General features: G+C 36.4%; 1 protein-coding gene across 4 annotated transcripts in view; it reads right to left on the bottom strand.

Annotated features, from left to right (window-relative positions):
* Nucleotides 1–907: 907 nt before the first annotated feature.
* cdc37l1 (cell division cycle 37-like 1) overlaps nucleotides 908–12,608 on the bottom strand; it is an 18,167-nt gene continuing 6,466 nt past the window's right edge. Inside the window, exons 2-9 of one of the 4 annotated variants that reach the window (XM_016447312.1) lie at nucleotides 10,906–11,175; nucleotides 9,731–9,827; nucleotides 9,530–9,645; nucleotides 9,317–9,439; nucleotides 5,697–5,798; nucleotides 5,366–5,437; nucleotides 4,886–4,957; nucleotides 908–2,506 (exon numbers count right to left, since the gene is read on the bottom strand). In XM_016447312.1, the coding sequence (XP_016302798.1) occupies nucleotides 2,393–2,506; nucleotides 4,886–4,957; nucleotides 5,366–5,437; nucleotides 5,697–5,798; nucleotides 9,317–9,439; nucleotides 9,530–9,645; nucleotides 9,731–9,827; nucleotides 10,906–11,160 (951 nt within the window). In that variant the 5' untranslated portion in view covers nucleotides 11,161–11,175 and the 3' untranslated portion in view covers nucleotides 908–2,392. Of the gene's footprint in view, nucleotides 2,507–4,885; nucleotides 4,958–5,365; nucleotides 5,438–5,624; nucleotides 5,799–9,316; nucleotides 9,440–9,529; nucleotides 9,646–9,730; nucleotides 9,828–10,905; nucleotides 11,176–12,608 lie in introns of all 4 variants that reach the window. The other 3 variants (XM_016447308.1, XM_016447311.1, XM_016447309.1) reach the window with 3 other exon arrangements.

Here is a 12,608-nt window from a genome sequence, read left to right as displayed (position 1 = left end):
GAAGAGTTCTAGTTCTTTCAAACGTCTTCCATTATGGATAATGAAGGCTACATGATTCTGTGAACCTTCAATGCAGCATAATTTTTTTCTGAACTCTTCCCCAGATGTGTGGTTTGATGCAATCCTGTCTCTGAGCTCTCGTTGAGTTTTTTTTTTTTGGTCTTTGCTCTAATATGCATTTTCAGCTTTCCAAATCATACTCATTACATGCTTCTGTGAACCTTCAATGCAGCAGAATTTTTTCTGAACTCTTCCCCAGATGTGTGGTTTGATGCAATCCTGTCTCTGAGCTCTCTGAGTTTTTTTGTTTTGGTCTTTGCTCTAATATGCATTTTCAGCTTTCCAAATCATACCCATTCAATTGAATTTGCCACAGGTTAGCTTCACTCAAAGTGTGGTAACACTTACAAACAAAATGAATGCTCCTGAGCTAAATTTCAACTGTCCCAGATAAGGGTATGAATACTTATGCAATGGAATTATTTAAGTTTTTTAAGTTTATTTTTAATAACCTGTTATTTGCTTTGTCATTATGGTGTATGGAGTGTAGATTTGATGTGGGGAAAAAAAAAAGTAATTTAAAGCAGTTTAACATATGGCTGCAACATAACAAAACATGAAAAAAAATGAAAATACTTTTGCAAGGCACTGTATGTATATATATATATATATATATATATATATATTAGTGCTGTCAAATGATTAATCGCAATTAATCACATCCAAAATAAAAGTTTTTCTTTACATAATATGTGTGTGTATATTTATTATGTATATACAAATACACACACATACAATATATATTTTGAAAATATTTACATATATATATTTATATTCATATAATGTATCACACTGTTTACATTATATTTTTTGGACCTAAAGATTGAGTAGCTTAAAAGAAATAAAGAAATGGCCAATTTTCTCATCAATATCTCCAAGAAACATTCAATATTTCTCAACCACTCTCAAATGTTTGTGTTTCACATATATTAACTTTATGACCGTGCCTTATGTTCCTTTTGTTGAGAGGACGTGCCGCAAAAGCACATATCATACATTTGATCCTAGCTGCTTTCAACCAAAAATGCCCCTCCTTCTAAAACCGCACGTTATTGGCCCGTTTATTGCCTACAAGTAGTCCAAGGTGAATCCCTCACACAGAGAGCTAGCCAACACATTTATAAAATGCCAAGACGTTATTCTAATCAAAATAAACGGCAAAATTAAATATTTCAATCAGTCAGCAATACCGGTGGTCTAAAGATTTAATTGAGGATTTCGATCTGCTTGTAAAGATTTGCACAATGTCATCACAGGCATCATTTAATATTACACAAATCGTGGTTTGCTGAATATGCTCTTATATATGCTGTAGAGCTGGATGCGATAAGCAAACAGCATCGGCCGTGTTTCAATGCAATTACTGCAATCAATACAAGTCAGGTTGATGGCGAGGCAAAATGGCATCTCTGAAAGTCTTATTTGTTGGGATGGGTCATCATCCAAACATGCATCGCTTTCTTTCTTCTATGGAAAATGCAAGAAGAGACATTTAGAAGAACATTACTTGTTTTTGACCATATAATGAAAGGAAGTCAATGGGGTCCAAAACAGCATTGATTGGATGCCATTGACCGTCATTGTATGAATAAAACATTTTTGTGTTCAACGTCAAGTCAAACAGGCTTGGAACAATCTAAGATTGAGAAATGATGATTTTTATGGGTGAACCATCCCAATTTGTGACTTTTGACATCATATCAAACTCAACAGCCCCAGTGCCTTTAGCATCCGGTTTACATTTTGACAGTGAACGTGAATCTCTTTCATTATTACTGAAGGTAACAGTATTATATTGCTGGTTTTCATGTTGTACTACTTGAACTTTTTGCAAAGGTCTCATTTCCATCGTGAAGATAGCAAAGTGGGAGGTCCTGCTTCGCCTTAGTGTCGTTTGTCTATCTGCAGGAAGCTGACTGTTATCTGCCGTGTCCATGCACAGATGACACATGAAACAGTTCCCAGAGAGCAGCTGGAGTCTGAATGTTCAGTGGATGCTGTAGATTACAATCCAACGGTGGAGAACAACAAAAAGAACATGAGAAAAAAGCTTGATTTAAACTATGAGGTTTTCCTTTGCACTCCTGCACGTACCGCTTTCCTAAACGTTTCTCAAAATGCTAAAACAGAAGAAGTTAGCAACAGAAATGTGCACAAAAATATAAGTGCCTCAAAATACAGTTCCCAATCTCTTTTAAAATACTTTCTCTTTTAAACAAATATAAAGTGCAGCACACATCCAGGCACGGATACAAAACAAAAGTCTCTGAGCACAGCCCTTGTTCTTCCTGTCCTGCGACCCAAAGCTGGTTTCCTAGTGAAGTTTCGTCTGCTAGCTCTCCATCATTCTCCACTCGTCCGTTTCTGAACTTTCTTCTTTGGAGACTCGTGGTATATTCGTCCAAAGTCCTGCCTCCAAGCAACGCTTCACGTGGTATTCTGCCACCTGTTATGAGCGAGAAAGAGGATGTTAATAAATAACAGGAAAAGAACACGAGATCAGTATGAGGAACAGGAAGTGAGCTGTATACTGAACAGTATAATGATCAAAAATGCTTATAGTTCACCCAAAAATGTAAATTCTGTCACCATTTACTCACTCGTGTTGGTCCAAACCTGTACTAGTTTCTATCTTGCATGCAAAACATGAGAAGAAACTTTGAAGAATTGTTATACTGCCCTTTTCCATACAATGGAAGTCAATGGTGACCAAAATCACATTTCAAATTTTAGCAATACGTTTTCTTAGGTGTAGCTTTATCATATTATATTTTAAAATGTTTTTAAAAGAAGTCTCTTTTATCAAAGAATGTTCTCAAAAATACACACCGTAACATTGTGAAGTATTGTTAGAATTTAAATTTCATATATTTTAAAATGTAATTTATTTTTATTATGCTAAAGCTGAATTTTCAGCATCATTACTCCAGTCTTCAGTGTCACATGATCCTTCAGAAATCATTCTGATATGCTGCTGATTTGCTGCTCAAGAAACATTTCTGATTATGACGAAAACAGTTGTGCCGCCTCATTTTTTTTTTTACATTATAAAGATTTTACAGTCACTTTAATGCAAACAAGTCTAAAATCTAAAAGAACAACATTTTTCTGACCCTAATGGTACTGTAAGGAGTTGTTTGGTCTAGGGATGCTCCGATCCGCCTTTTTCGCCTCCGATACCGAATCGGCCCTCTCTGACCGATACCCGATCTGAGAAAAATGCCAATATCGGAGCCGATACTCGATATGAATATCGGATCGGCGCATCCCTAGTTTGGTCTACATTTATGGTGCCTTTGTGTCATTTTGGAGCTTGAAAGTCCCTGGTCCCCATTTACTTTTATTATATGGAAAGGAGCAGCATGAACATACTACAAAATATCTCAATTTGTGCTCTATGGAAGAAAATGAGTCATACAGGTTTGGAACAACATGAGGGTGAATTGTTTTATATTTGTGTGATCTATCCTGTTATAATCTGCACATCCACTCTTACGCAGATCTGCAGGGCAGGAAGAGGGATTATAGGTCAGCCTGGATTCTGATGAATGCAATGCTGTTGCAGATTAAAGCTATTATGCAATTCTTCCTGTGTCTCTTGGCTCTCATTCAGCTCGTCTTTGTCAGGTTCAGAGTATGTGCTCTCTGTGGTGACAAGTGAAAGTGATGGAGGAAGTGTTCAAGAACCTGAAAAATGTGCTTAACCCCTAAAATGACCCTGAAACACGCCATCATGTTTTGGTTACACTTCAGACAACGCTGCATGCTTCCAGGCCCCGATCAGACAGAACGCGTTTTTTGCAGTGAGAGGCACCTTTTTTAAATTGTTTTCTGTTGGCAGTGAGCGTTTTGCGCACTGTTTATGAGCCCCGGGTGCCTCGCGTTTTAGCCGCTGCTGCGCCTCGCGTTTTTGGAGGATGCGCCTGAAGTTTAAAAAAAAGAAACCCTGAGTGGAAAAGTGCCCGACGTCATTTCGTGTTTTTTTCCATTGTCCAATCGAATGAACGGTGTGGCTGGCCTTTCATTGTGATGACGAAAGTTTACCGTGGCTTAGAAAGTCCGGAGACTGCAATGATGGAGGAGAAACTTTTGGTGTCTGTCGCGTGTTACCCGTAGCTGTATTTTTTAAGGTTTCTGCTAATATGACAGCTTACTTAACAGCAAAAACCAAAGATTTTAGAGCGCTCGCACTATAATCCTTTGATTAGTCTGGACAGGACAGCTGATTTGGTGGTTGCCTAGCAACATAAAAAAAACACAATGCACTGCTCTTTTTTAAAAGTCACCAAAAAAGTTTCAGACCTAAAAAAACGCGTTCAGTGTGATCGGGGCCTAAAGCTGTAACACTGCACCTGATTTGAAGGGTTGGGAACCAAGAACCATTTATTATTAAAAATTAATAATAAATAGTGCTGTCAAACGATTGATCGCGATTAATCACATCCAAAATAAAAGTTTTTGCTAACATAATATATGTGTACTGTGTATATTTATTATGTATATATAAATACAAACACATGCATGTATATATTTAAAGAAAAATGTTATGTTTATATATTAAACATTTATATAAAATATAATAATATAAATATATAAATGTATATACATGTAAATATTTTCAAAAGATATACTGTATGTGTGTGTATTTATATAGACATAATAAATAAATACAGTACACACACATATATAATGTGAAGAAAAACTTTTATTTTGGATGCGATTAATCATTTGACAGCACTAATAATAATAAAAAAAGACAAACCAGAACCTGATTGAGAATGGTTGACACGTTCTGATGTTTTACAGCATAAAGCTGCAGCGTTACCTGCGTGTTCATGCTGCTCAGCACGTTCTGAAGAATCTGCATATCCTGCATCTGGATGCATGTTTTCAGCTCCTGCAAATTCAACATTTGACTTAGATTAGATTTTGTTACTAGCTACACTAGTGTTGAAAAGTTGAAAAGAAAAGTATACTTTTATTCAGCAAGGACACATTCAATTGATCAAAAGTGACTGTAAAGACATTTTCATAGTCATAAATTCTATTTCAAATAAATGCTGATCTTTTGAATTTTTAAAGAAAAAAAAAATTGTTCAGTGTCCAAACAAATACGAGGCAGCACAACTGTTTTCAGCATTGATAATAATTTCTGAAATGTTTCTTGAGCAGCAAATCAGCATATCAGAATGATTTCTGAAGGATCATGTGACTGAAGACTGGAGTAATGATGCTGAAAATTCACAGGAATAAATTACATTTTAAAATATATTATGTGCTTCAGAGATTCAATAATCTTTCGTACCGGTGGCAAAGACTCCAAAACCTCGTTGGGGTCGAGGCGACAGCCTGCCGGTGTGTTTTGGTGCACTGTATCCTTTGGGGTTTCTTTTCAACACTGATAATAATCAGAAATGTTTCTTGAGCAGCAAATCAGCATATTAGAATGATTTCTGAAGGATTGTGTGAGACTGAAGACTGGAGTAATGATGCTGAAAATTCACAGGAATAAATTACATTTTAAAATATATTATGTGCTTCAGAGATTCAATAATCTTTCGTACCGGTGGCAAAGACTCCAAAACCTCGTTGGGGTCGAGGCGACAGCCTGCCGGTGTGTTTTGGTGCACTGTATCCTTTGGGGTTTCTCCTTTTGACTTCATGGAATACTCTTTAACTCTCTGCTTAAAGTCGTTGAGTTCTGTGTGGAAGACGTCCAAGTATCCCTCCTGCCCTGCCTTAAAAAAAAAGAAAAGAAAAAAAGAAGAGCAAACCAGAATAAATATGATTCAAAATGCATTCAGTGCAAATATGAAAGAGGTTTGGATGAATGTGTGAATATGAACTTCAGTTATGTCATGTCTCTCTCTAGTGGTCACTGACATTATTGCATAACACTCACACTCACTCGGACTGACTACACGAAAGGCTGCATTTATCTGATCAAAAATATTGTGAGATATTATTACAATGTAAGAGTTTTTCCATTTTGAACATTTGTAAAGTTTTCCTGTTCTTTTTTTCTATTTTAATGCGTTAAAATGCAATTTATTCCTGTGATAAAAGCTGAATTTTCAGCAACATTACGCGCATGTTTTCAGTGTCACATGATCCTTCAGAAATTATACTGATATGATGACCTGCTGCTCAAGAAACATTTATTATTATTATCAATATTGAAAACAGTTGTGCTGCTTAATATTTCTGTGGAAATCGCAATACACTACCATTTAAAAGTTGAATAGTAAACTAGTAATAGTGGTACGTTTTTTTTCTTTAAAAAAATGAATACAATACATTTATTTTCATTATATTGACATTAATAATGTTACAAAAAAATTCTATTTCAATATTCATCTCAGAGAATCCTTAAAATAGCTTCCAAAAATATTACGCAGTAATTACAGGTTTCAACATCGATAATAAGAATCATTATTAATAATTGAGCACCAATAATAATTGATAAGAAATGAGCAGCAAATCAGCATATTATTATGATTTCTGAAGGATCATGTGACACTGAAGACTGGAGTAATAATGCTGAAAATTCAGCTTTGCATGACATGAGTAAATTACATTTTAAAATACATCACAATAGAAAACAGTTATTTTAAATTGTAATATTATTTCACAATATTACTATTTTTATTGTATTTTTGATCAAACAAATGCAGGCTTGGTGAGCCAGGGCTCCAGATGAACATTTGAGAGCAGTGTCCTACAGACGGTGGCGCCAGGAGCAGATCTGGTAGCACTGGGGATGGTGTGTGGGAGTATTAAAAATATAGATAATTTAATCATAAAATTACTATTGTTTTGCATTAATAAGTACAGTTACAAATAATATTACATGTTCATTTCATGTTTATAGACATCTGACAATAAAGCACTAAGCTTGAGTTGGGAAGCATACAACATGTACTTTTATTAACAACAGTAACATGTGCAAAATCTAATTCTTATATATTCCACTCTTATTAAATGTACCATTGCTCTTCTATAGTATTATATGGAACTGACCAACTTCAGTGATTATGTGTGATTTAGTCGCAAATTTAAGAAAAGTTTGTTTTTCAAGGCACTTTGTGACTTTTCTTTCTTACTTCATACACAAAAAAAGTGTAAAACTTGAAAAAAAAAATCTGATTTCTTGATTTGATATTTTATAATGTGATTTTATCATTTCAAAATACAAAGCAAAAAGTAGAAATGAATGACTACTAAGCCAAGAAGTGCTCCTCTGCTGCCATCTACTGGTTATAATGGTTAGTTTATGTATTTTTTAATTTTACATAAGCGTTTGTTTACCGCAAAGTATATTTTGGTTATGTTATTAAAAATAACATTCAAATTGGATCATTTTAGAGCTTTGAAGTGCTGGAAATAGTTAAGTCACTGAAAAAAATTTCTCTCTCAAAAGGTTGTACAAACCCTGAAATGAATAATGTAATGACATTTGACTATTTCTGCCACAACACCATGGTTACAGTTAGCGTTAAATAATTCTGGTTTTCTGCCGTACGTCAGCGCTGTTTATAACAGAGAATTCTGAGCACAATTTGAATGATTCTCACTAGACCAAAGACTATAGAATACCCAAGAAGTGCTTTGAATGGGGAGAAATGCAACGCTCAATATGGCCGCTCTATCGAACGAAGCCCCGCCTTCTGAGCAAAAGAGCCAATCTCTAATCGGTAAAGTAAGCGCATCACTGCAGCTGCCGTTAGAAGTCCCGGTTGCTATAGAAACAGTCAGCGTTCTGAGATGTGCGCCTAGGACTGCGCATGCGCTCTGGCTGGTCTAGCCTGAGAAACAAGCTTTTTTAATGCTATTTGAGCGAAATAAACAACATTTATGATACAGTTGTTGTCAGATTTCATTGGTGATTTCAAATATGAAATTTAATCGTAAGCTTGGCCAATAGTTTTGGAGAATTTTATGTTTCCCTATTCAAAGATATAGGAGCTGCACTTGCATGCAGAGGCGAAGATGGCCGTCGAGTGAAATGACTTGCCTTAAAGAGACTTTGGAACAAACCCTTTTTTTTTGTTTTCATGTACTGTGCATATGATGTAGATTTCATATGCCCACACGGTGCACTTTGCAAGTCTATGTGTTAGGCTGCACGTGCATGCCCGAGAGGTGTTTCAAAGATGGCCGCCGAGTGACATGACTTGCCTTAATGGGACTTTACCAGATCTCGCAGCAACCTTATTTATTGTGCGGCGAATTCAAACACTTCTCACTGGATCTGTGCAGCAACTAGGGCTGTGACGATAAATTGATGCAGAATCGATGCGTGGATGGATTCTGAGATCTTCTGAATGCATCGCGATTCTCTCTGGAATCGCTTCTGAGCTTAGGTTTTAATAGCAGATGGCGCTCTACTCTAGTTTTTATCCGCACACTCAAATGCTCATGAAGAAGAGCGCTGAAGAGCGCTTGTACGTTCGGCTGAGTCTGTAATTTCACCTCGGCTCAGAATGCTTTTATGACGGCAGATTAATGTAAACACAGCCCACTGTGAACACCCTTGTAATCCTTTTCAAATTTTATGAATGATTATTTTAGGTTCAAGTGTGTGTAAGGATTTGGAAACAAGCAGAGTACGGCTGTTTGTAAAGCATGCAGCGCCATCTGCTGTTCAAAACTACGCTCAGAATCAACTCGAGAAAGAATCGCGATGCATTCGGAAAATCTCAGAATTGATGCCGAATCATTTCTCGAGTCGCGATGCATCGATTTATTTTCCCAGCCCTAGCAGCAACAGTGTCGCGAAATCAACTTTGGTTCCCGAGTAAAGCTATTCTGAGCTCAGACAAGTTTGTTTGCGTTGCGGTCCTAGCTGATAAACGGTCCGTGCTACGTTTGAGCTGCGCAGCGCAGACCGGTTTGGTTTCGCTTTCGTTTCGTTTGCCGTTTGATGTTTTTCATATTCAACAGAAACGGCAGCGCTTACGCGTTGAACAACGCGGTGGTCGCACCAGTGCAGCCGCTCACAAAATGTAATCGCACCGCCAGAAAAAATGGTCGCAGTCTTGAGCCCTATGAGCATTCCTTCAAAAATAAAAAGCCCTTAATTATTCTATAATAATAAAATATACACTATTTTTGCGAATAACCTTGAGGACTTGCTGTTGTACCTCTCTGGCTAAATAAGTCATGTACAGTGACTTACAGTGAAGATGTGTAATGCATTGTCCAAAACAGCACTGGGAAAAGCGCAGCAGAGGTTGAAGGTGATGTCTGCACTTACTTTGGCTTTCTGAAAGAACTGACGGAAACAGCCTCGTGGGTCCTGCTGAGTGTTGCGGGCCATTTCCAGAATAAACTGCATGACGACTGCCTGATGAGCCACCTGCTCCATTAATGCCTCTTTCTGCAGAAGATCCAGACAATGAGGATCGGTAGTAGGTCATGAAGGCACACAGTACATACTGCAGAAACAGTACAGCTTGTATGCACTCACTTGCTCTGCCTGCAGACGGAAGCACCACAGGATCAGGTAATTGGCCGTTTCTTCACAGATGAGATGGTGGTACTCTGCTAGAAAGCGCTGACTATCATCCCACCTCCTCAACATACCTGTCCAATCAGAACAAAGAGGACAACCTCAATTCAGATGAACAATCTCCACTAATAAACACACAAATCAAGCTCCATGACTTACCAAAATGTTTCAAGAGTTCTTCATTACGCTGGACGAAGCTTATGTTCTTATCGTGATCGGATTCATTAGGCCAAGACTGTGAACGGTTTATGATACTCTAGGAAACAATGAGAAAAGGGGCATCAGCAATCTACACATGTACACTTATAATATAATATAATATAATGTGTTAAACAATATGTGTTACAGAATATTTATTTTGTGTAAGCTTATTATCCACTGACAATGAAGGAACGAACGCTTTTGTTGAATAAATAGTTCAGGAATGCCATTTCAAGCTATTTTTGAACAATATCCTGAGTTCCTGACTTATTAATTCACATTCATTATAGGGAAAAGAGTGGCCAGGATAGTCAGCATAATGCTAGTGTCTGGTTTGCAAAAAACATAACTATTAAAAATATTCAGTTTTGAACTAATATCTGAGTGGAAGTCTCTATTTAAAAAGTCTATACAACCAGAAGATTTTTTACTGTTTTTGAAAGAAGTGTCTGTAATGCCTTTATCTGATCAAATATACAGAAACAAAAAACAGTAATACTGTGAAATATTACTACAATTTAAAACAACATTTTTCTATTTGAATACATTTTAAAATGTAATTTATTCCTGTGATCAAAGCTGAATTTTCAGCATCAATACTCCGGTCTTCAGAGCCACATGATCCTTCAGAAAGTTAATTTGATGCTTAATTATTATTGGCGCTCAATTATTAATAATGTTTTTATTATTATCAATGTTGAAAACAGATTTGATACTTTTTCCAGAATTCTTTGATGATTAAAAAGTTCAAAAGAACAGCATTTATTTCACATATGTACATATACATATATAGAAATATTATAAATGTCTCTACTGACATGATCGATTTACTGATCAATTTAATATTTGAGCGCTGAATGAAAAGTAATGCTTACTGACCCCAAACTTTTGAATGGTAGTGTATATTTAGCTGTTCAAAGGAAAGTAACAAACATAAGTGTATAGATATTCATTTTATTAATATATTTGCTGTTAGCCCCGTTCCAAAACATCACAGGCCTCTAAAGGGGAAATGCTGCTGTGTGTTTTATATTTAGACTCAGAGCTCAGTGCTGAGATCACAGTCACAGTGGTCTGTATCCTGCTCAATGCTCCGATAAATACAAGACTTTTCTAGTGTGCTGATATGATACCTTGTCAAACACATCTCGGCTGGCCTCGGGGCACAGAGTGGGGCTCCGTCCCAGCATGGTCTCTTTATGTCTCCACTCCTGTTCGGTCTGCGAGAGCTCTGCGGAGGAGGCCAGGGCTTGGGCGCGCTCCTGCTCCACAGACTCAGAGCTGTGGAGCTCCAAACCGCAGAGCTGGTCCTGCGCCTCGGCCAGCTGCCACTGCGACGCGATCGAGGCCTTCACACAGCGCTGCTGACTCAGGCACAGAGACGCCATGCTCTCCGCACTGGGCTGGGATGCGACACAGAGAGATAATGGTCACAAAGCCTCGAACAAATCATTACAGGCTGCATGGAAGACTCGTATGTTTATAAGGAACATTGCTCTGGTTTTGTAACCAGATTCAGTCTTTAATGACAGTGACATTACAAATCTAGTTGCACTGAACTTGTAACCATCAGGGATGCTGATTTTCCCGCTGTTTATAAATATATAAGGATTATCGCTGTCAAACGATTAATGGCATCCAAAATAAAGGTTTTTGTTTACATAATGTGTGTGTGCGTGCACTGTGTATACTTATTATGTATATATAAATACACACACATACCGTATATATTTTGAAAATATTGACATTTATATATTTATATGAATATAACTTATATATAAATCTATTTAATATAATAATATATATATGAATATAATAAAATATTTTTCTGAAATATATACATGCATGATAAATATAATAAATATTCACAGCACACACATATATTATGTAAACAAAAAACTTTTATTTTGGATTGCGATTAATCGTTTGACAGCGCTAATAAGATGAATGAAAATGAAAATTACATTTTAAAATATTCAAATAGAGAACAGTTATTGTAAATTGTTGTAATATTTCAAAATTACATTAAAAACAGTAATATTGAGATCAAATAAATGCAGCTTTAGTGAGCATATGAGACTTCTATATTTTTATAGAGACCGCAGGATCAGATTTATATTTAAATGGAATATAACAATAAATAATGCATTTTATGTATCACTAGTATGTCTTCAATAAGAATCTTGACAGAAATAGTGATGTTAGTAAGCTGGCTTGATCAGATACCAAAGAAGGGTGTCAACATTATTCAGTAAAATAAAATTCTTATCAAAGTGATAACATTTTGTGTTGCAAAAAAATGAGTACACCTTCCTGAAAGTTACTAAACAAAACGAAATAAATTTTTCCCGGTGCAAGTGAAAGGCAATTTTTGATGAACAGGCAAGTATGTTGTACTAGAAACGTTTAATTTCTTGACAATTAAGAGTGTTATATAACTGAATTATACTCAGACTTATGCGGACAACAATGAAAGCACTTGGGACTTATTTTAAGTGTGAAAATATAGAAAAGTAACAGAAAAAAACAAAAAAAAACAATGGACTTGTGACAAGGCCCCTGAAATAATCAGGCCTTCACTTTAAGCTTTCAGCGATTTTCTTTGCTAGGAAAAAAGCAGGAGCAAGTGTCTCAAAAGCTATGAAAAAGTGAGTTCATCTCATACAGTAAGATGCAACGTGCTGAAGTGAAATGCATGGTCCTGGTCTACTCCAGAACTACCTATTGTAGCCAAAGCACTTGTTTACTAGGGCTGGGCAAAAAAATCGATTTTTAAAATGTGGTCGATTCAATCTCGATTCTCGAAGGCCACGAATCGATTTTTTTCAATATTTAT

The sequence above is a fragment of the Sinocyclocheilus anshuiensis genome, unplaced genomic scaffold (genome assembly GCF_001515605.1).
Source record: "Sinocyclocheilus anshuiensis isolate Anshui unplaced genomic scaffold, SAMN03320099.WGS_v1.1 scaffold567, whole genome shotgun sequence".
Classification (NCBI taxonomy): domain Eukaryota; kingdom Metazoa; phylum Chordata; class Actinopteri; order Cypriniformes; family Cyprinidae; genus Sinocyclocheilus; species Sinocyclocheilus anshuiensis.
The sequence above is the reverse complement of the archived record's forward strand: the minus strand, read 5'-3'. Positions and strand labels throughout refer to the sequence as shown.